Source organism: Pygoscelis adeliae, unplaced genomic scaffold, assembly GCF_000699105.1.
Source record: "Pygoscelis adeliae isolate BGI_AS28 unplaced genomic scaffold, ASM69910v1 Scaffold448, whole genome shotgun sequence".
NCBI classification, from domain to species: Eukaryota; Metazoa; Chordata; class Aves; order Sphenisciformes; family Spheniscidae; genus Pygoscelis; species Pygoscelis adeliae.
The window spans coordinates 126278-149893 of NW_008825288.1; the positions used below are offsets into that span (position 1 = coordinate 126278).

The 23616-nt window shown below is 42.9% G+C and overlaps 2 protein-coding genes across 3 annotated transcripts in view; one reads left to right on the forward strand and one right to left on the reverse strand.

The window, feature by feature from the left end:
• Window positions 1-593, reverse strand: part of LOC103921876 (small nuclear ribonucleoprotein-associated protein B-like) — a 4221-nt gene extending 3628 nt beyond the window's left edge. Inside the window, 1 exon segment of the mRNA XM_009329915.1 lies at window positions 532-593. Within this exon segment, the coding sequence (XP_009328190.1) occupies window positions 532-593 (62 nt within the window).
• Window positions 594-5612: 5019 nt separating this feature from the next.
• Window positions 5613-23616, forward strand: part of ELMO2 (engulfment and cell motility 2) — an 18734-nt gene continuing 730 nt past the window's right edge. Inside the window, exons 1-21 of one of the 2 annotated variants that reach the window (XM_009329906.1) lie at window positions 5613-5662; window positions 6247-6372; window positions 6509-6549; window positions 7061-7133; window positions 7470-7520; window positions 8499-8680; window positions 12296-12395; window positions 12604-12755; window positions 15001-15079; window positions 15698-15733; window positions 18728-18778; window positions 19110-19232; window positions 19880-20014; window positions 20456-20560; window positions 20640-20748; window positions 21399-21535; window positions 21862-22025; window positions 22108-22220; window positions 22528-22635; window positions 22982-23064; window positions 23395-23472. In XM_009329906.1, the coding sequence (XP_009328181.1) occupies window positions 6295-6372; window positions 6509-6549; window positions 7061-7133; window positions 7470-7520; window positions 8499-8680; window positions 12296-12395; window positions 12604-12755; window positions 15001-15079; window positions 15698-15733; window positions 18728-18778; window positions 19110-19232; window positions 19880-20014; window positions 20456-20560; window positions 20640-20748; window positions 21399-21535; window positions 21862-22025; window positions 22108-22220; window positions 22528-22635; window positions 22982-23064; window positions 23395-23472 (1998 nt within the window). In that variant the 5' untranslated portion in view covers window positions 5613-5662; window positions 6247-6294. The remainder of the gene's footprint in view (window positions 5663-6246; window positions 6373-6508; window positions 6550-7060; window positions 7134-7469; window positions 7521-8498; window positions 8681-12295; window positions 12396-12603; window positions 12756-15000; window positions 15080-15697; window positions 15734-18727; window positions 18779-19109; window positions 19233-19879; window positions 20015-20455; window positions 20561-20639; window positions 20749-21398; window positions 21536-21861; window positions 22026-22107; window positions 22221-22527; window positions 22636-22981; window positions 23065-23394; window positions 23473-23616) is intronic. The other variant, XM_009329905.1, reaches the window with a different exon arrangement.

Below are 23616 nucleotides of genomic sequence, written 5' to 3' on the forward strand. Positions count from 1 at the left end.
CGGCCCCCAGGCGCGAGACCAGGGAGGGGCCGCGATCGGGCCGAGAAGCCGCCCGAGGAGGGCGCGGTTCGCCGCCCCCCCGGGAGCCGAGCGGACCTGAGATGTAAAACGGACAGTGCTTCATCAGAAAAAATTGTTCCATGCCTTAAACTGAGTTTCGGCCCAAGCTTTGGGAGTTGCTGGCTGGCTGGCTGCTTTCAGCTCACTTGACTGATTAAAAAGAATTGAAAAGCAGTTCTCTCTTTTTACCCAGTTGCTATCACTTTCTGTCTCTGCTAAGAGATGGTCTCTGCCCAGCTGTGTTGGAATGCGCAAGATAAGAGTCCAGTGCCATAGACTTAGTGTTTTACAGCCAAAGTGCAGCCATGGAAGGCCTTTGGAGGAATATAGGATTCCGGAGATGGAGAATCTGAGCCACCTGGTTCTTTGGTTTCGCTAGTGAAGTATGTTTCTCTTTGCTTGTTATATGAGGTAATGTAGAAAGCTGTACATAGCCCTCAGGTTGGAATGCGCTGTCCGCTTCCCTCTTACGCTGCTCGGTCAAGGAAGCTGTCTTCTCTGCACATTTGTCCAGTTAGGCACTCTGCTCCCATCACTTCCACCTTTTGTTTGGCCTATTGGTACCACTGTCTGGGGACTTGCTGAGAACGGACTAGGATGTTTTGTCGCATCTACAGGTTGCAGAAGCTGCAGCTATTTGCTTGTTGACTGCAGGATTCTACCAGGCAGCTTTTCTTTTTCATGGAATGTTCTTTCATCCTCCTCATTTTCATTCTGTGTGCAGCACGCTTTGTTCTCTATCTGTAATGAAAAGAAGATTGAGTTTATGAATAGGGAAGTTCTGTTTAAAATACTGTAGTTGTTTTAGCTTGCAGCTTCTCAGAAGTCTCTTGAATAGTGTGTTATTAGCAGCTCTGCTGATTTCTCCTTGCCTTGCAGCTACCCCTACACCCCTGCTTTGTATGAAGGAACTTGCTTTGCAGAAGCGGAGTGAATTCATCTTTGGTGGCTTTCAGCTTGGCTGCTGTCTCCCTGTATAAAACTGTGAGAATTGCTTACATGCTGTTGTTGAGACGAATGTGCTGTGGGAGACCGTAAGTGACTGATAATCACAATTATGCAAAATTTCAGTCTGTGCTTCTTCCCAAGAGCTTCTGAACAGTCATTTTATCAGATATATCACTGGTGCACTGCAAAATACCCATTGTAAAATTTAACGTCTGTCACCCCTCTTGTCTGCAGACATACAGTGAAATCTTTTCAAAGAACGCTTTTGACAGACAACCTCGTGTTAAGAGGCTGACCTGAAGTACCCTTTGTATTTGTAGTCCAGTCTTCATTGTCCTCTTCTGGGAAGTTGCTTCTGCTGAGCCGCTGATCTGTGTAGGTCCTTCGAAGGGTTGTTTGACCCAGACTGTCTGAAGAGTTTCCTACCTTTTTTAATTCCTGCTTGTCTGGGTTCTGCTTAGCCAATTCATTTTGATGTTTGAATCTCTTCCTCAGTAGGCTTATGTGGTATCTGTTCCATGGTGCTGCTGTGCAGTGAAACAGTCCTTAAGCTCTATTTCTTTTGCTGTGTATTTGCTGTGCCTTGAATGCTGATTGGAATAGGGAACGTGGTTTACGGTCATGAGTGGGTGCTCATTTATGGAAGAAGTTTGGGGCAGAAATAGTCTAACGTATCATGGTGAGTTACTTTCTGAGTTTGTAAGCAGCTGAAAGCTTTTTTTGATGAAGATAGTGTAATACAACGTGGTTGGTTGCTGTTTTCAGTGGCGAGGATATCGAGGGAGCTGCAGGTAGAGTGCATTGCCTCCAGGAGCTGTGGGCCAACCTCTGCAGTACTTCTTTTGATGAAACAGGAGACTTATATTTATATGGCGCTTAGGGACATGGTTTAGTGGTGGACTTGGCAGTGTTAGGTTTATGGTTGGACTCGAAGATCTTAAGGGTCTTTTCCAACCTAAACGGTTCTATGATTTCTGCAGAATTTCCCATAATATCAATGTTTTTGTTTTAATGTGCATTTCCTCTCCCTGAATGATGCATGTTCTTTGCAAAGGAGAAGACAAGTTAGAGATTTGTAAAGGCTTCTACCTATAATAATCTGGGCATCTTTGTTCTGGCATATAAAGTACTGTATTTCCTTGTACTCTTCAGTAGCAACTTGCAATCTAAGTTGCAGTACAAATAAAAGACTATGACTGTACTGCAAGAGGCTGAAGGGAGAAGTGGTAATTAGGTGCTAATTACTCACGGGTATATTAGTTAAAAGAGTTGTAAAATCAGTTCTTAATACTCAAGGAAGTGATCTTTGAGCCTTGCCTCTTCACTGTGTATTTGCTGTGCCTTGAACACTGAATAGATTTAGATGGTTTCTAGTCGTGAGTTGGTTCACTCGTGGGAGAAGTAATTATCTGTTCAATTATTGCAAGCCAGTCTGATTATTGGAGATGATGTGAGCTTAATGCCGTATGACTAAGATTTCTCAGGCTTTCAGGTTTAGGCCATCATAGGCTTTAGTTGCTGAATGAAGAACAGTGAGTGGAAATTACATACCATTTGGGAACTGCCTGTCTGTCTCTAGACTTAATGGATGGAAACCTGTATATCCTGCAGGTCCGGGGTGTTGTGCAAGTTGGGCACTTTGTCTGGGGAATATGTACAGAGCTGTGCTACTGCTTGTGTACTGGTAATTGCCATAGTGTACTTAAAGATTTAGTTGATGAGTTATCCCTGTTTTGAGCTATTGCTGCAAAAGCCATTTGAAAGTCTAAATTATTATTTATTTGTGTGTGTGTGTAATTCAGCAAAAGGAAGTGAGGAAGACTGATTCATAGTTTTATTAGGTTCATCTATCTCTTTGTGAGACAGAAGGATCAGGTAAGCTCTGAATTCTTTTGGCTGATGCTGCAGAGTACATTGGCTCAGCATGCTTTCTTGGTTCTGCCTTGTCTCTTTATTACACTGCACTTGGACGTTAGAGAAAGTCAGATTTTTAGGATCAGGAGGGACTCTTCTGACTTGCAGCGTGGCATGCTTGGCAGACTTTTCCTATCCTCAGAAATATCAGGTATTGGGCATTGAGGATAACTGGTATAGGAAGGCTTGCTATGGATACTAACCCCAATAATAAGTGCTGTACAGGGGGCTGCAGTCTTCTAAATGTATCTGGGTTCAAAGCACTCCTGTCTTTATGCAGATTCCTAAGTGCTTTGCTCTGCTTATGCAATGAGGCAAGGTGCTATTCTGGTCCTGGGTTCCTTATGCTTTATTGCCTGAATTCCTAGTTTACTTTGGACAAAAGAAGACCAGCTGCTTCAGGATGAGTGTAGAAGAAAGGAGTAGAGTCCAATTTACTGATTGTAATGGGTATGAAAATAGCACCAGCAGTTGTGTATGCGTTTAGGGTTAGAGGCCTCTTGAGAACGTATTTGCTGCAAGTTAACATGTCACTCTTAGCAAAGAGTAAATTGTATGTTTCTGTCTTGGAATGAGAGAATAGAATACTGATAATCAAAATTTGTGAAGAAAGGGGAGTATGTTAACACAGGCTCATGGGATTTGGAGACAGTGTTTCCAAAGCTTGGTGCTTTCCGTTTATGAATTAGCCTAGCTCTGTGGGCTGCGAAGGCTTCTTTGAAACACTAATTTAATTGAGCTCTCATGTGAGCAGTGTTCCTTTGTGTGACCTCACCTTGTCCAAGCTGGAGTTTTTTACCTGATGCACCTTCTCTGAAGGACAGGTTTTCCAGTTTGTTGTCAAGATGTTAGTGGTAAAATTTTTATCCAGAGCAAATCTTGGAGCGGGAGATGGCTTGGTTGTCTTCCCTCCAGGATTAGGAAGTAAAATATCAGGTGTTGTTTGTGTAACTGCTTACTCTAACTTGCAATTTTGTATGATAGGAATCATATAAATGCTTTTCTATCATCACCCCTAAGACCTGCTCAGCCTGATTGGTGCACTGAGTCTGTTGCTTTTCCGAGGCCCGCTCTTTCTTGATATGTTAGTCTGAGCTAATGCTGTGCTGCTTATCTGAAAGGTTGGAGATGTTATTTTAAGAAACTGGCAAAGCTGAACCTAACTTGACTGGCGCTTTTCCACATGAGATGTGTTTAGTCTTACAGTAATTTTATGGGTTTTAGAAAAACATAAGCCGCTCTTGGGATTGATGTTAAAAAGGAAAGAGAAGGCCAGAAGGAATACTGACTGTGAGTTGGGGTAAGCTGCGCATTTTCAGAATATCATGAAATTCCTAATCTGGCTTGCCAGATACTTTCCAAGGGGTGGGATGGTAGCGTGGACAGTCTGACTGTCGTAGGAGTGGAGGAGAATGGTGTTCCTGTGCGCATGCAATACCAATCTTCCTTTTGGGTTGGCTGAAGCCCCAGATAGCTTTGGAGTGCAGGCGTCCTGGATTCTGCACGAGCTGCAAAGACCGTACACATGCTGAGAATAGAGCAAATTGAGCAAGGCAGCTTCAGAAGAGCTTCTCATGGTAAACAATGCTTGTTTTAATAGGAGAATGGCTGATTTCTCTCTCCAGCAAGTGCCTTCATTGTAAGGCAAGTATCTCTGATCTGATGGAGACTTGAGGGCAAGGCTAGCTGCAGTGATAACACTGAGCATTTCTAGGAGGTGCTATGAAAGAAATGCTAAATTTGCACCCCTCATCCTCAATTCCAGCCGGCAGGAGTGATGATAACGTTGTGACTATCTCAGAAGACTGCACCAGGAGGTCATAGCGTTCTGTTTTCCTAGATGAGGAAGCTGCCTCAACTGGAGTGAGAAGATAATCACAGAGGGCTGATAAAGGGGCATCTGAGTTTTCATCTCTCTCCTTCCAGTGATACCAGTCTCTGCAAGGGAAGGAAGAGGCATATGAGCTTCATTAATTGAGATCATCAGTGGATCTCTAGGTCAACATCTTATACAGGCCAGGCATACATGTCTTTTGTGGTAGACTCAGATAATTTCATAGAAGTTCCCTTTTCCAGGACAGTCATGTAGACCAATTTCCTGGGTCAGGTATCTCTGCAGCTGCTTGGTCTTTGCTGATCCGTGGAAACCTCTTTCTTCTTTACTTGCCTTGCATCAGGAAAATTCCAAAGGCTGCTGGTTTCCCTTCAAGTATTAGCCTGTCTTAGCAGCTCTTTCCCAGTTGATCAAGGAAGTCGGGAAGGTATGTTAATCATGAAACAATGTCCCTGCTCAGCACTGTCTCATCTCTATTCTGGGAAAGGGGGATTGGCTTGCCCCAATAGGAGAAATAGGAGCTTCCATAGGAGCTGGGAAATTGTTCTTTGGATGCTTACCATCTCGTTCAGGATATGCTGGAAATTGAGTCTCAGGAGGAGTCCTTAAGGACAGGACTACTTCTGTATCTGGTCAGATCTCATTTTGGGCAGCTTGAAGCCTTTGTTTCTGAGAAGTGCTGATGGGGAGGGTTGTCTCTCCCCCATGTGACTTTCTCCCTATGGCTCTGTGGGAGAGAGCAGGGCTACTCCCTCCACCCAGGAGAGGATTAAAAAGGAACTGAACAAGTACATTCCTTTACAGCCTTTTACTACCAGATGAAGCACAAACCAACATGTCTGACAACTGTCTGGGACCAAACCCTGAACACAAGCTTATGCTCTAAGGCAGATAAAGGAGTGAAAGGTAGACCTCCAGAGTAAATGCTGAGTTAACTTTTCTTCTGTGATGGATATTCATGTTTTGGATTTATGATGTTATAGGAAGGGAATGGGATAAAGCTAGCTACTGCTACTCTGCCTAGGAGCCTGTTTGGGTATCCTGAGTGGATCAAGGTATCTGAGAAATATGAATGGAACATCAGTAAACACCAGCCCATGGGAGGGAGGCTACCTGGACAGTATGTTACCTCTCTCACGTACAGACAGTAGCTGAGCCTAGGGAGCTATTGCTTTACTAGTCCTGTAAACTGACCTGGCAGTACGGACAGTGGGTGGCAGATGGGGCTTTGCTGATCAGTGACTCTCCTTGTGTGAGTACCCCAACAAGTTCTCAGAAATATTCCTTAGGTGATAAAGTTGGGCATACAATTTCACAATGTGCTGTTTTAGTATGAGGCCTTGATCTCTGGTGCACTGGATGTTTTGTCCCTAGCAGGCCCCGCAAACTGTAAGGCTGGTCTTATGTAGTGTTTTGAAGCTTGGTGTTAGATGCAATGTAACAATTGAAATAGTTTTCAGAGAGCTGCTCACTATCCTTTCTCTTAACAGGTGTGGAGGTGTATGCTGTTGTAAAGGCACCTGGAGGAGTCTGGAGCAATGCCACCACCTTCGGACATTGTGAAAGTAGCTGTTGAGTGGCCAGGTGCCAATGCCCAGCTGCTGGAAATAGATCAGGTGAGACCTGGTAACCAGGTGGGGGAGGAAATGCACCACAACCTTGACACTGGAATGTGGGAAGCACAGAAATGGGCAGTATTCCTTTCTGGTTGAGAGCAACATAGCTACTGAGGACTCTCTCTTTCTGTTCTAGAAAAGGCCTCTTGCATCCATCATCAAGGAGGTCTGTGATGGGTGAGTAGTTCTCTGGGAACCCTCGTGGAGAAAGTCTGTCCCCCTGACAACTCTTGCTGGGGTACTGTGGAAAGTCTCTGCTGCTTGTCAGTGTGCTGCTAGCATGATCCATGCTGCCTGCTGCCAGTTTTGGCCATGGAATGGGCCAGGGTTTAAATTGGGAAGAAAAGGATCTCCTGGAAAACAGGGGCTTTGCATCTTTATTCCAATTCTGAGTGTGTGCATATGTATGCCTCTAGGGGCAGTGTCTCTGAGGATTGGCCAATCTTGCTGTCCCTGAAGTGCAGGCCGCTTCAGACGTTCCACAGTGCTGGACTTAGAGTAGGCTGAAGTCCCGTCCCCCCGTCAAGAGGAAAGTGTTTTCTCTCCTCTTTGGGAGACCTAATTTCCCATGCTAAAGGTTTGCTTGAAAGTTCTTTTCCACCCTCCTGGGATCAAGCTGCTGTTCCTAATTGAGAGCCAGAAGAAAGAAGAGGAAGAAGCTTATGTATCCTTCTTCTTCCTCTGCCAGGTGGTCGTTGCCAAACCCTGAATACTACACCTTGCGCTATGCCGATGGTCCTCAGCTGTACATCACAGAGCAGGTCAGTGTGAGAGGTAACAATTTGCTGGTGTCCTGAGAAAGAGTGCAGAATGCCTTGGACTAGTGTCATAGAACAATACTGTCGCTAATCCTTGAGGGGCAGCGTCTCTGCTATCAAAAATACTCAGACTTGAATGGTGTCATTCAACTGAGGAGCCTTGCACTTCTCCATTTGCATGCCCATAGGTGCGAGGACCCACTGACTCAATTCAATACCCTCAGTAGGGTTGTGTGGTATAGGAACCCCTTTACTTGGGCATACAAATGTGCACTGTAGATCCAGTCACATTCTTTTCCCCCCACTTTTCTGCAGTTTAAAGTTCATGTTTTCTTTCAGACTCGTTGTGACATCAAGAATGGAACTATCCTACAGCTGGCAGTCTCCCCGGTAAATGCTTCCTCACATCCCTTTTTCTCAGTAGCTATCCTTGGATGACAGGCTGTTTCTTGCCTCTCAGCTTTTCTTTCTCCTCCGTAAATTGTAGGGCCCTCACCTTTGTTGTGGGTCATTCTGCACAATGAGGCGCATACTCTTGTTTTCCTTCCTGGTTGGGTGTGTATCTTTCCTTTGGATGCTCTGCCCTTTTATAGGACTTCCTGTAAATAAATCCAGTCTACGTTTTTATTGCATCTCCTAGATTAGCATGTTGTAAAGCACCTGACAGACACCTTCTCAATATGAGTGCTGTTAGTATTCTCAGTTAGAAAGCAACAGTACTGGTGACTTAATGCAGAAGTTAAAATAAGAGACAAATTTGATGCAGAGGGGATTGTTCCTAGTGAATTCTTGCTATTGTGACCTCAACAGTTGTCTTTTGCAGACTTGCTGCAGCTTCCTTTTTATTGAAATTCTTAAACCTTTTTTGTGCAAGTGTCATGGCATATAGCTGAGAATGAGTAGAACAGGAAGAATTTATTTAGGCAAGAGGTGATTGAGAGGATATCATTGATCTATGTCTGAGAAGTCTTACAGAATGTTGTGTGGATACACAAAATGAGCTTGTGCTTCTCTTTGAATCTATGAGAGATTTTTCTTTTAACATTGTATTTCTATAATGGTCTCACTCCATATTTCTATATCTACCTTGACTCACCTCACCAAGAAGAAAAACAAGCATTTACTCTAACATGTAAAATACCATTTTACTTGCCTCCTGCTTGGCTGTAGCTGTTGCTGAGTGCAGCCTTTTTTTAGTCAATCTTAGACTTGCTGACTGCTGCTACTTATCCTGTCATTGCTGGTATCTCTCTACCCTTGCTGTGCTCTCTCTGCCCATCCATGGACTTCTGGCAGAATGCTGATGCCAGCAGAACTCAGTCTGCAGGTGACTAGTCTGTAACTGGCATCATCCTTCTTTCCTCCCAGTCTAGGGCAGCTCGCCAGCTGATGGAGAGGATCCAGTCGCACAGTATGGAAGCCCGACTGGATGCCATGAAGGAACTGGCTAAACTTTCAGCAGATGTGACCTTTGCCACAGAGTTCATCAACATGGAAGGCATTACAGTGCTGACACGGCTTGTGGAGAGCGGGACCAAGCTTCTGTCCCAGTAAGTTTCCTGTATTCTAGGACTCTGGAACAGGGCCTCAAATAAGGAGCTAATTTTGCTTGCTGAAGTGGCATTAAGCAACTAACCTCATAGCAAATGCTGATCTATTAATTGAGACAAAGTCTTTCTAGTTGTTTGCTAAACCTCATGAGGCAAAAGAGGAGATGTTTATGATGTGTGAAACTTGCATTGAAAAGTCACTTTGATAATTTAAACGACTTTTATTACCTTTCTTGTGGTCATAATCTCCTTGAGCAGTTATTCATCTGTGGTCTAAGGGAGAAGGAATCCTATGAAAAACCCACATGCAGTTGCACATAAGAACATTCATGTAGAACTGGCGGCACGTACGTGCTAGTCAGCAGCAAGTGTGTTGCTGGCTCTTGTATACATGATCAGTGCTTTTTGACCTGTATCATAAGAAGAGTTGCTATGAAGGCCAAAGGTCTGTTTATCTTAGGGAATGGAAAGGGCTAAAGAATGTATAGCAGAGAAAGTATCAGTTTTCAGTCTCCAACAGTTTTCAACTTTTGGGTTTCCTGAGTAGAAATTGTATCTCTGTTTTAAGAACCTTTGGGTGTTTCTTCCATAGATTTTTCTTCTTCATTTTTTAATCAATTTATCCTTTTGACATCTACAGCACTGTGTGGAAATGAAGTTCCACAGTTACTTGTCCTATAAGAAAAAAAATACTTCCTTTATTTTAAATATGTCACCTAATATTAATTTTGTTCCCTCTACATATTTTGTTATAAGAAATTGTAAATTCTTCTGTCTTCTCCGTACCATTCATAACCATATAGACCTCTCTCTCATATCAACCCTTAGTCATGCCCTTTCTAAGCTGCAGTCTTAGTCCATTAACACTGTAACTATGGCAGCCGTTCCAGAGTGCTAATCATTCTTTCCATGCTTCCCCTAGCTCTTAGCTCTTTCCAGTACTACTGCGCTGTTGTGGAGAAATTTGTTTGTAACTTTTCATCAGTTTGAAACCTGACCATTTAATTTCTACCCTTTTATTTCTTGTCTTTCAGTTAGTTATTAATGCAAGAAGGGGCTTTTGTTTTTACCCTTTAGCAGCTGAGCATTTTGGTTTTTTTAAGATGCTTTGGTGAAGCACCTCATAAAAATCTTCTTCGAAGTCCTGGAGTTGTACTTAACTGTTCTCATTCTGACTTACTGATTTTTTCAGAGACCTTCAGTATTGTGGTGGGTTAACCTCGGCTGGCTGCCAGCTGCCCACCAAACCACGCTCTCACACCCCCTCCTCAAGAGGACAGGGAAAGAAAACAAGTTGAAAAAGCTCATGGGTTGGGCAAAACAGACTTGACTTGGGGAAAATTAATTTTTTTTTTTTTGCCAATTAAAAATAGAGTAGGATGGTGAAGAACAAAGACAAAAGTAAAACCACCCTCCCTCCACCCCCTTCTTTCCAGTCTCAACTCTACTCCTTCACTCCCTGCTCGTCACTTCACTTCTGCCTCCTCCCCGCATCGAGCTGCGCAGGGATATGGGGAATGGGGGTTGCAATCAGTCCATAACACTTTGTCTCTGCTGCTCCTTCCTCATCACACTTTTCCAGTGCTCCAGTGTGGGATACGGTCCTTTACAAACTGCTTCAGTGTGGGTCCCCCACAAGATGCAGTCCATCAGGAACAGACTGCTCCAGCATGGGTCCCCTGTGGGCCACTGTTCCTGCCAGAAAACCTGCTCCTGCATGAACTCCTCTCGATGGGCTGCAGCTCCTGCCAGGAGCCTGCTCCAGCAGGGGCCCCCTGCGGGCTGCAGCTTCCTTCAGGCCGTCTCCGCCTGCTGCGGCATGGGGTCCTCCATGGGCTGCAGTGTGAATATCTGCTCCACCATGGTGGTCCACGGGCAGCAGGGGTCTGCTTCACTATGGTCTCTCCACAAGCTGCAGGGGAATCTCTGCTCCAGCACCTGGAGCGCCTCCTCCCCCTCCTCCTTCACTGACCTCGATGTCTGCAGGGTTGTTTCTCTCACGTGTTTTTTCACTGCTTTCTCATGGCTGCTGTGCAGTGTTTTGTACCCTTTCTTAAACATGCTTACACAGAAGTGCCACCAACTGGGCTGATGGGCTCAGCTTTGGCCAGTGGTGGGTTCATCATAGAGCCATCTGGTACTGGCTGTGTCTGGCAGGGGGCAGCCCCAGCCTCTCCTCACAGAGGCCGCCCTGCAGCCACCTGCTACCAAAACGTTGCCACATAAACCCAATACACATACAGATGTGAAACATAACTTCCCTCTACAAAGCTGTAGCAATTCTTCCCTGTTAAATATTTCTTTTTCTTCTAGTGGTATGATTCTTTTATTATCGATTCCGCCTATCTTTCTGGTTACAAATACCTAAATGCCTGAGATGTCCTTCAGATTCCTGCCTGAGTCCTCTCTAAAAATTGGCATTATATTTGCCACTTTCTGCAGAGCACAATAAGTAGTTTGGCAATGTTTCATTTTACCATGGTTCCTTTGGAGTTCTTCAGTGAATATCATCTGGTCCTGGAGATCTGTTTTTCATATTAATGGCGTGTTCCAGAATGTCTTCTAGTGATGTTGAAATGACAGACTTGAAGACTTTTCTTCTCTCTTAAAAACAAACAAAAAAACCAGAAAAAAACCAAACTGTAATCTGGAAGTTTCCCCAAGCACATTCACCATGAACTCTGATGCAAATAATTCACTTGGCTTTTCCACTGTAGTTGTTCTGTTTCACTGAAAGCACTTTTAAAGTCTTGATAACTTATTGTCGTGACATTTATAGGTCTTCTATTTTCTTATGTATTAGCAACTAATATGTTTTCAGCATGTTCTGCAGTCTTTCCCTCAGTCTTTTTTACCTTTCCATCTTGTGGTTATGTATTAAATTTTCCACAATTCATGTGGTGCTTTAGTTTTGTTTCAAGCCAGGTCCCAGTATTTACAGAATGACAATTAATTTTTCTTTGGTTTTGTCTGATGTTAAAACGTGTTTGTTTGGGTTTTGTGTGTGTGTGGAGGGGTTATAATTTCCAAAGATTTTTGCATGTTTTGTGATATAAACTTACTCCGGAGCTCAAAGCTGACAACAGTTGAAAAACATAGTGTTTGCAGATGGTTTAAATTTTCAGTCAATCAGCTTAAAAAGCTTTCCCCTTTTCAAGTTGGTCTTTTTTTAACTGATGGTCGTTGTACTGAATATTCTGGGGTTTGCTGGTTTTTGGTTGGGTTTAGGTTTTTTTCCTCACATGAAAGTGTTGAATTTAAGTACTGATACTTTGCCCTGCTCGGGAATAAATACCGCATTGCTGCTTCTCCTGTTATTCCTTTGACTAGCCAGGTACTGATCCAGGTGGTTGTGAGTCTCTGGTGGCAGGACTAGGGACTTATTGTTGCTAGTTTTAATTTGTGCTTGTAATCAGGAAAAATAAAATAGGATTCCACAAAACAATAAAATTATCTTCATAAATACAAATACTTTATTGCTCCCCCAGCTGCCAAACTGCAGCCTGTTTTATTAGGAGAAGGTGGTGATGTTTTTCTCTTAGCCAGCTTATTCAGCTTGGATAGGCTTTTTCCTTGCTACCAGATCTCTTGTAACTGCCTTCTTCATTTTCTCAGTTACAGTGAGATGTTGGCTTTCACCCTGACTGCCTTCTTGGAGCTCATGGACCATGGTATTGTCTCTTGGGACATGGTCTCAATAACCTTCATCAAACAGGTGAGTTTGGGTAAAGGGGGTGTGGATGCTATTTCTTTTTCTGCTTTAATGCAGCTTCCAGGAAGAGCAAGATGACTCTGTGAAGCTGAGTACTCATTGAGAGCACAGCGCACCCAGCTTTCTGAGCCCTGTCTCCCTTAGCTTATCTCACTCACCACAAGGTTTCCTGGATGGGTGTCTGTTGACCTCCTGGTTCATCTGTTTTTAGATTGCAGGGTATGTGAGTCAGCCTATGGTAGATGTCTCTATCCTCCAACGATCCCTAGCCATTCTAGAAAGCATGGTGCTAAACAGTCAGACTCTGTATCAGAAGATAGCAGAAGAGATCACCGTGGGGCAGCTCATTTCTCATCTGCAAGTGTGAGTGTCCACCCAACAGTGGTGTGATTTAAATCAATTTTATGAATATCTGTTAATTTGAAAATACAGCCTTTTACGTTTAAAACTCTTAAATACGCTATTTTTAAAATATTACTGGTATGACATCTTACTTGAACTTTAGGATTTCTAACAGATTTTAAAAAAAGTAAGATCCTGGAAAAATATGTTCTGTGTTCTGGAAGCACTTAAGCAGATGAATATATGTCTTGAACAAAGGTATTTTGCTTTAACAACTGCACAAGTGTGTTCAGTATTAGGACCAAACCTGTGTTTTACTAAAATAACTTCCCAAAGCTTCTGCATCCAGTCATCTGTCACCTTCACCCCTCTTTAAATTGTCTCCACTAGACTCTAAGAGCTCATCATCTTCTGGTTTTTGTCCTGCATATTAAGGAGGAAAACAATGGCTTTTCTTGCTTTTTCCCCCACCTCCCCTTTCGGTCTTTCCAAATGAACTGACAAATTAATATCTGGCTTTTAAGGCTGTTTGTCTAGGTCAGTTCTACTCTTCCATAAAAAAAGAAGCATGCATTTGTTAGAGCTTTAAGTAGGTTGTTTTTTTTCCTTCTCAAGTCTTTTAATTCTGAAAATGTGGAAGAGCACCATTTGTGAATATGATTAATATTCCTTAATCAATGAACAGTAGTTTAACAAAATTATAGTGCAAACAATGTATTGCATCAATGTCACTGTGTGCTTAGAGTGTTTATACATTTGAACTTGGTTTTACAGAAAAGCTAAACAAGTTCTCATGAATGCTGCAGCAACTTTGTTCTGCAAGGAGTATATGTTCTTTCAGCTTTATAATTTCTATTTTAGTAAAACACAAGTTTGGTCCTAACACTGAACACACTTGTGCAGTTGTTTAAGCAAAATATCTTTGTTCAAGACATATACTTATATGCTTAAGTGCTTCCAGAGCACAGAAGGCTCCTGAGGAAAGTAGCAGGGAATATTGTAGAAAGGGAGGCTGGAGAATGAGTCAGAATTTGCTGGTGTTTGTTTGGCAGGACTATCAGGAGGGAACAATCTTTAACAGAGGATAGGTTCTGGGAGAATAGGTCCATGGAAACAAGTCTGAAAGAGACGAGTCAGAAGAGGAGAAATTAATTTAAAAATTGTTTTGCTGTGTCAAAAAGCAAACAGTCTAGTGAAAAGAGCAGCAAACCCCAAAAAGAAGGGTAGAAGAGGTGAAGTGACAGACTTCAGAGACCTGTGAAGCTTGGAGGCCCAAGGAAAACCTAGGATGATGCATGAACATTTGCATGCTTGAATTATGGCAGATTCACCAAAATGAAGAAGATTTGGAAGGGAGTCATAGAAGAGAGAATATGGTTGTTATCCACAGATATGGCAGGGATAAATGCCAAAGTGGGGAAAATAGCTATTTAAGCTAAAAGATGTTTTAGCCTTAGATGTTTTATAAAAGTTTAATTTTTTTATATATATATAAAAAATATATATAAATACTTTTTTAAAAAGTATACATAAACGCACAAATTCATACAGGTGATGCACTGGACTTCTGTTAATCAGAAGAGCTTGAAGTTCTGCAGAAGTCTCCCAAGAGTAATAGTATAGCAAGAAACAAAACTGGATTTGATAGAGCATCAAGGTGGGGGTGGAAAAGAGTGTGACTGGCATTTGGAAGCTTATTCAAAACATCACAAGTGAAACCACACGCTTTGTGTGATCTAGGAAGGGACTAAGCACCCTTTACCTGAAGAAGCTCTTCAGTGAAAATAAGAAAAAGATGTGTGGGTTGGGCCAAACTACTGAGATTGGAAGGCAATGCCATAAAGAGAGGCATGCTTTCCCCTTCGTTCCATTTGCATTTGGTGGCTTCCATTGACATAGGGGAGAAAAATTACTTGCTCCATATAAGTTTCTAGCTGTATCCATATAGCAGACTGAAGTATAACTAGGCTTTACAGAGATAGTTTCAGCATTGGAAACAAACTATGGTGATGCTGAACTCTGAGTGCAGATTGCATCCCAGCAGAGCTATCTTCTGCATAATGGAGCTATTGGTCAGCAATTTCTGTCAGCTTTTTGCAGGCCTTATGAAGAGTTGGATGGCATGAAAGTAGATTACCTGAATCCTGCTTATCCATTGAAATGCAAGATAGCTGTAGTAAACGTTCTTACAATGCAGGCAAAGCAGCAAGCTGTAATGTTCTACACTGTCTGTTCTCTTATGATCCTCCCATTTTTGTTTCTGCAGCTCAAACCAAGAGATTCAGACATATGCCATTGCCCTGATCAATGCCCTCTTCCTGAAGGCACCTGAGGACAAGAGACAGGTTTGTTCTTGCTTTTTGACTTTAAACCTGAATAATGGTAGCTGGCTGGCTGTTTAATTTATGCCTCAGAAATCATACTGTCTGGGCAAGGCAGGCCTTGGACCTTGCCAAGAACTTTTGTAGCTGTTTCAGTGTGGCAACATAGGAGAAAAAGTACCATCCCATTAATAATGTGTTCTGGAGCAGCACATCTATGTTTAGGAGATGCTCAGAAAGGAATCTGAAAGGCCTTGAGAGACAGAAAGTAATCCTCTCTACGGCATGGAAATTTTTTTTGAAGAAAGTTAATTCTGTATGGGAGAGAGAGGCTGGGGAGGGTCCTTGGGGTTGTATGTACTTACTAAACAAACACCCCACCTCCCCCTTGCCCAAAAAAGGGACCTTTCTTAAGTCATAGGGGGATATTCTCGCTGGCAGATGTGAGAAATGAAAACACCTGTCCTGCTCTGAGGAAACCCCCAAGATCTCAGCTACATGCAAGATGTGCATATGTCTGTATTGTGTAGCTTTGCTGTGTTAAGCCTTTCTTCTCTAGTGCCCCGTTTGTGCCTTATTTCTGGACTCTGAGCTAAATCCTGTCTGCTTCTCTTTGTGCCTTTTTTTGCTTTCTGCCAGCAGGACAAGCTGCTTAACCCACTAGACCTGCCCATCACTGTAAGTAACTCAAGCCTGGGGGCTGGTCATGTGGAACTGTAGGCATGTTAGCTTTTCTCCAGTTATGCCTCCTTGTATCTCAGAAATGATGCATGCAGGCTTCAGATAGTGGATGAGCCTAGGGAAAAGGGTGGGAGGGCTCCTGGGGATGTGCTCAGATTGTGAAGGGGAGAAGAATCAGTAGCAGGAATAATCTTGAATGACTTATTGTGCACACAAGACAATAAAGATGATCGTAAAAGGAAACTGATACTACAAGACTGACCAGGTGAACCAATTTTAAAACTGGAACCAGTTCTTTAGCAGTCTGGGTCTCCTTAAACTTACTGCAGCCTGAGTTTATACCCCAAATCTCACTTGCGTTAATGACAGTTTCATATCCAGCTGCGTCCTTCTAAAGGTAAAGCTGTGTGTCTGTGAAGAGCAGTCACAAAACTTAGTGCTGGTTGGGGCTAGAGTATACATTCTGCCTAATCTGTGACTTCTCCCTTTGGGAGTTGTACTAGAAGAAAGGTTTTTGCCCCGTGCTATCTCCAGGGGAATCACCACTCTTGTTAATAAGTTGATTTGGAACCTTCTGTATCTTGAGATTCTGGTACATTTTTTTAGTTTTTCTGGGTGGCACAGAGAATGCTCCACTTTTGCCGAGGATGCAGTGCCTTCAGAGGGGGAAACTACAGTCTCATTAAATGTTACATAATTTCTAAAATCAATGGATATGCTTAACACATGAAAATAAGGAGGAACATACTCCCCTGTTGGTAATTTAGCCAAGATACTAAACTTCATAGCAAACAAAATTCCAAGGGATCTTTCACTTCTTTTCTTTTTTGTTTTTCTCCCCACCCCCACCCCCTTGAACACAATCCATGTGACTGCAAAGGGCCATGAAGGTGGTTAAGGGACTGGAATATCTTTCATATGAATAGAGACTGAGAGATTTGGGATTGCTCAACCTTGAGAGGAGAAGGCTCAGGGGGGTCTTATCAATATGTATAAATATCTGATGGAAGGGACTAAAGAAGAGGGAGCCTGACTCTTCTCAATAGTGCCTGCTGACAGGACAAGAGGCAATGGGCACAGCTTAAAACCCAGGAAATTCCACCTGAACACACACACACACACACACACAAATTAATATGAGGGTGGTCAATCAGTGGAACAGGTTATCCAGAGAGATTGTGGAGTCTCCATCAGTGGAGGTAATAAAAACCTGACTGGACATGGTCCTGCGCAACCTTCTCTGTCTGATGTTGCTTGAACCAGGGGAGTTGGACTTAGATGATCTCAAGATGTCTCTTCCAGCATAAATGATTCTGTGATTTTTATGACCCCATCAAGCAGCAAAGTGGGCATTATCGGACTCTCAGCGCAACATAGATCCCTTAACAGTGGTTAGGCTGTGTGCGTGCTCATGCTTCTTACTATGCTATTTAGAATTGTTTAATTGTCTTTGTCCTCCCCACTGTTTATCTGCTTCAGTCACTTGTTACTTCATCCCATGTACAAACTAATTCCTACAGAGTAAGGATTCTTTGTGTTGCATGCATGAACAAATCCTAACAGCAGGCCTTGTTCTATTCTCAGTACTACATCTCACGAATCATAGTAAAAAATAATGACTCATAGGGCAGTGTGTTATCTCTGAAACCACTTCCGACTTCATCTAGATGCTTCTTGGATATCTTCCACTCAAGCCCTGATTCATTTTGGTTGTAACATGAACGCTGCTGAACTTGCAGCCATTATGGCTTGGCTATCAGCCAGCATATCACTTTCTTGTTTTAGGAGGTTTCTGTCTGGAGAAAGTGATAACAGGGATTTGGAATGAGGCTAATATACGCATTTTACCAGACTCCTCATAAAGCCTGTCAAGAGCAGGGTTGATAGGAGCAGTTGGAACAGTCTTGGATTGCTCAGAATGTACAGCTGACTGAGTGCAATTGTCTAAGACTGCACATCTGCTTCCAATTCTCAATCTGCGCTGCATAGGAATGTGAAGTTCTGGCAGTTCTTTTGGACTTCTTCCAGATGATGTATTGCCCAACAGATTTTTCTTACCCAAAGATTTTGCTTATAATGGCAAACTTCTGATAATATTCCATCTTGACATTGGCACTTGTGCCACTCTCCTAGCAGGTGTAATGAGATTGCTGGTATTTTAAAAAGCGCATCTTCACAGTTTACAGGGAAAGCACAGCTTAGATTTTTGCAGGTGCATGTGTAATTGGTCCCGGAACCAAAGGCTTGCAGCAGATACTTGCATCTGCTGTGACATCATGCTGCATCATGATGTTTGTCATCATGACTTGATGGTTGCGAAACCCTCCTCATATGGGGAAGGAAGCCTTGCAGTAAAGAGGGAAACTGGAAGCTTTCCTTTAAACATGAAAATTATTTACCCTTTATTTTTGTAAACTGAAGTGCTTCTGCAAACTGTCCTTAAACTGACTTCTAAACATCTCTTTAGGAACTGAGACAAAGGAAATGTAAATTTCAGAGGGAGAGTTTTGAGAGGGAGGAGACCTGAAAACTACATCCTCTAGCCCTTGTTATCTTGGGTGTATACCTAGGTATAGAAAGTTGTGAAATGCTAATTGAAGGAACCTCTTGTAGATGACGGATTTTTCTGGGCAACCCACAGTGTGCTCCCTGCTGCCATATCTCCTGATGTTGAAGTATCATTAGATATCCAATGTTAAGCTAAATTTTCTTCTTTCCTTTGACTACCCTAGTGCCTTTCTCCACATTAATGATGTTTTGTAGGGGAGCCATCCATGAGTTGTGCCATGCTAATGATGACCCTTGCATTCCGACTTGAAGCTTGCCTTGTGGTGAGATGCCATGCTAAATTGACAGTCTGTAGTAAAAGCACTTTGTTGTGTGCCAGTGCTATCTCCAATTCATAGGCTTCCTTCTTTCTCTCCTTTCTGCACAATGTGGGCTTTTTGTTTATATTTCACTCATGTTATTTATCTCTAAATTCCACAACAGGAAATGGCTAATGCATTTGCCCAGAAGCACCTGAGGTCTATAATCCTGAATGTAAGTATGTCTGGAATGACAGAGTGCTTCCTAATGTTCTCTCAATAGAGGTTTCGCTTGTGTGAAGTGTAAATTCTGCTGCCCTCAGGGCACTTCCAGAAAAGTGACTCTTTCAAAGGTGAAATTGGAGCCACTTGTTCAAAAGGGAGTTATCAGGATGCTTCTTTCTGCTGTTACAGAGCATTATCATTATGCTTCTGATGGAATATGGAGGTTAAACAGCTGAATCTTCATATACAGAGATGTACATGCAGCCTGGCATATGCCTACAGCTAATACCTCGTTTTTTATTTGTATTGTCTTCATTTCTACCCTATCCTTTATTTTGCAGCATGTGATCAGAGGAAACCGCCCGATTAAAACAGAAATGGCACATCAGCTGTACGTGCTACAGGTCCTGACTTTTAATCTTCTGGAAGAGAGAATGATGACCAAGATGGATCCCAATGATCAGGTCACTATTAGAGCTGAGTAAGATCTGATAGAATAGGACATACAAGGGGCCTTATTCCTGAGCTCCCTAGCTCCGTAGAATTTGCAGTAGATAGGGCATAAAGTTTCAAAACCACCCCTCACATTGTAGTCCTTGAGATTAGGGTATGCTCATGACTATCCTGCTGTGTGCTATGGGACTTTTAGAGATGTAAGTGGTCACTGGAAGCCATATATTCCTTTCTTGCCCAGTGTGATGCCAGCTGTCAAACTGATTACTCCACCTCTATGGAAGGCACATCCTTTTATCCATTTCCTTGCAGTATGCAAGGAAGCTGGGCATTTTTAAGGTGTCTGTCACTCAGTTCTTAGATGCATTGTAGTCTTGAGTGAGAAATGCCTTAGCATTATCTGAATGCCTAGAAATTGCCTTTAACTAAACTTGGGGCAGTTAAAGGAAAAAGCAAACCAATATTTTGCTTTACCCAATATACTGAAACTTGCAATTTTGAAATGGATTGCCTCTTCTTATGTAATGTTAATGACCTTTGGCATTTCTCTGTATTCACTGTGTGAGCTCTGGAGAGAGGGGTGGGACTGTGCATTATGTGAAAATACTGCCCTAGTGATTGATCACATGTTACCGTTTCCCTGCCTTCTGTCCTTCAGGCGCAGAGAGACATCATATTTGAGTTGAGAAGAATTGCATTTGATGCAGAATCTGACAGCAACACCGTCCCTGGCAGTGGAACAGAAAAACGCAAAGCCATGTACACCAAGGACTACAAGATGCTGGGATTTACTGTATGCATCTAGAGAGAGTGCTGACTGTAAAGCATGCAAAGGCAATCTAAGCGATCTCCATCAGAGTTGTGGGGAAATAAGGAACGGAAATAGCTGTTTGCTTTACCATACTTCTGTATCTGAGTTTTAGAAATTTGGCTACACTCGTACTCCTAGGGAAGATCACTATGAACTTGCTGATTGGTTAAATGCCAGGGCTCATTAGGCACATTGTCTGGAGATACTTACTTACCATACGCACCTATTCTATGAAGAACTTGAAATCGACCTCTCTTCTAGAAAGTTCAGATAATAATGTCAGCAGGTATCCAAGGTTACCTCTTGGATGGATGTGAGGGAGTGTTTGATAGACAGGTGGTTGTAAAATTCATTCAGAAAAGGTTCTCACACAATTACTTTGAGCTAATTTGTTTGGGTTCTTTCTACAAACTCTTTTCACAGAATCACATCAATCCAGCCATGGATTTTACTCAGACTCCTCCAGGGATGCTAGCATTGGACAACATGCTCTACTTGGCCAAATTTCATCAGGACACCTATATCAGGGTAAGTGAAACTGCTGTTTTTTGCAGATACCAACACCTCAGCAGCTCTTCTTAGTGTGCGTTGCATCCTCTTCTTGTAGATTGTTCTGGAGAACAGCAGTCGAGAAGATAAGCATGAGTGTCCCTTTGGGCGCAGTGCTATTGAGCTTACCAGGATGCTCTGTGAGATCCTGCAAGTTGGGGAACTCCGTAAGTACCGTTTATTACCCAGTTTTCCAAGTTGCTGGGCTGATGCTTCTGGAAGTAGCTTACAGGCTGACCAATATTCACAAGCATTTGTACCTTAATCTCACTTCTGCCATGTAAGGACAGGGGAAGCTTGGAGTTACACTATCAGTGTCCCAGTGATAATACCAGTATCGAAGTAAAGTAAGAAATTTTGTTGTGTGCACTCTGGTTCTCCTGAAAAACTGACACAAGCGGAACGCTTCAACTTCCTGAAGCTTCAGCAGGGTGCTGTATAAAAAAACCACTCTAGAAACCATCATGAACTTGACTAAAGTTTAGTAGCTCTGATAGTCTCAAAACAGCATTCTGAGACAATTAACCACTAAGAAATTCTACCAGAGGAGAGTGGGAAACAACTGCAAGCAGTCATTTGGGGGGACTAGTATGAAAAGGGCGCATGTGTCACAGAGGCTTGCATGGTGAAGCGTGGGGATAGTTGCCATTCCCAATATAGACTGTCTACGGGGAGACGAAGCATTGAACTGTCTTAATCTCTTTGAGTTAGTACTACTGTACGCCATCAGGTTTCTGTCACTGTAGTGGATTTTAGTTACTCTTAGTAGCTCTTGTGCAATATGCTCACAGGTTGTGGTTTCTGTTTCTTCCTGAAGCCAATGAAGGCCGGAATGACTATCACCCCATGTTTTTCACCCATGACCGTGCTTTTGAGGAGCTATTTGCCATCTGCATCCAGCTGTTGAACAAGACCTGGAAAGAAATGAGGGCGACAGCAGAAGATTTTAATAAGGTCAGAGTGGAGAAGAGGTATTTTTGTAGAATCTTTTGCAGAACAGCACATGTTCACTCAGCCTGTACCCTTGGTTAAAGAGTAGGGTGCAGAAGGTATGACAGGGCATTGACGTGGGCTGTAAGGGAGGGTGGTCCAACTTTTATTTGGTATGACTTGAGGTCATTCTTTGCTCTTCTGGATCTCCAAAGTCACTAGTACATTGACACTCCTGGCCCCAGTTATTCTATGTCAGTTCTTTGCTGCCACTGAGCTGTGCCTTGGTTCTCTGCTGCCGTTAAGCAGCAAGAATGTGACTTGCTTTTCTCCCTGCCCAACCTCTTTAGGTTATGCAGGTTGTGAGGGAACAGATCACACGGGCTCTCCCCTCTAAACCAAACTCCTTGGACCAGTTCAAGAGCAAACTACGCAGCCTGAGCTATTCTGAGATTCTGCGACTACGCCAGTCTGAGAGAATGAGCCAAGATGACTTCCAGTCACCACCTATTGTGTAAGTGCCTAACAAAACCAGTTGCCTTCTGTGCTTGCTGTTATCTCCATTTTCTGCTTACGCTTCTGTATTTGATTTCCAGGGAGCTGAGAGAGAAAATCCAACCTGAGATCTTGGAGCTGATAAAGCAACAGCGCCTGAACAGGCTTTGTGAGGGAAGTAGCTTTCGAAAAATTGGAAATCGCAGAAGACAAGGTGAGGTGACAATGTCTACTGCATTTTTTCATGTGAAGAACTGTAGGCAAGTAAGATTGAATGGATTAACCTGTCAGCAGGCATGTTGCCAGAAAGGAAAGCTGGTTACTGGGCTGTTTATACCAGCCAGTGGTTTGGGATGGAACATATGTGCATTTCTTAGATTACTGCCATCCCCTCATGAACAGGAAGCAGTGCTGAGGAATTTGGGGAGTAGAGGGATTGGGTGGGGTGACTATAATGTAGTGGCTGTAAGACCTTATGGGAATGATCTTGCTCAGCTTACTCTACTTGATGTGTGTTCCAGAAAGATTTTGGTATTGTCGCCTGGCTCTGAATCACAAGGTGCTACACTATGGAGATCTGGAAGACAATGCCCAGGGGGAAGTGACCTTTGAATCTCTACAGGAAAAAAGTAAGTCCCGATTACTGCTCTGAGCACACTGTCCAATGTTCTGTGCTCTGCCGTCTAGAGGCTGTTAGGAGTACCATCCTAGAGATGAGAGAAAAAGAGCTGTGGCTGAAGCCCTGACTGAGATGAGATCAACTTTTGGTCCTTGCCCAAATCCTCTGAGTCTTGGAATTGCTTGGTATTTCTTATAACAGCCAGCTGTAGGGATGTGTTACTGGTAATGTGTTTTGGAAAACTGCAGTAATGAGCTACAAGAACAGGAACAACGCTCAATTGCAAAGACAAAACAAAGTTCTGTCTTTTCGTGGTTAGGATTTCTTGTTTGTGAGTTTTACTTTTTCACTGTTAGTTCCAGTTGCAGACATCAAAGCCATTGTCACAGGGAAGGATTGTCCACACATGAAGGAGAAAAGTGCACTGAAACAGAACAAGGTAACTGCTCCCTTTTAACCTGTAATTAATATCCAGTGCTGTAGAGTTGAAGACTGAAAGCAAGCAACAGGAGCAAATGGCTTTTCACATTGCAGGTGTATTGTTTACAAAACCCATCTAATATCTGGGCCTTTTCCTAGTACTCATTTGTGGTAGCTAGGTGCCGTGAGCATAGTCTGGTTGTGCTATAGGCTGCTCAGAGTTGCTCAGAATAGTGATACGGGAAAGTTCACTGAGCTGCAGCAAGGCAGCTTCTCTTGTTGGGTTAGCAGGCGGAAGGTGCTGTGATGTTTTGTTCAGTCAATGAATGAAAGATTCTTTTCCATTCAGGAAGTGTTAGAATTGGCCTTCTCGATATTATATGATCCTGATGAGACCTTGAACTTCATTGCACCTAATAAATATGAGGTAAGAAACACAGCAGTTAAGCAGTAGAATATAAAGCAAATAACTTCAGAGATTAAGAAGGATCAGTTGCTTCTCATTAAAGGCTTGTGCAGGATGTCTCCCACCAGGTTAATTCTTAGAAAATGTTGCCAATGCTTAGTGTGA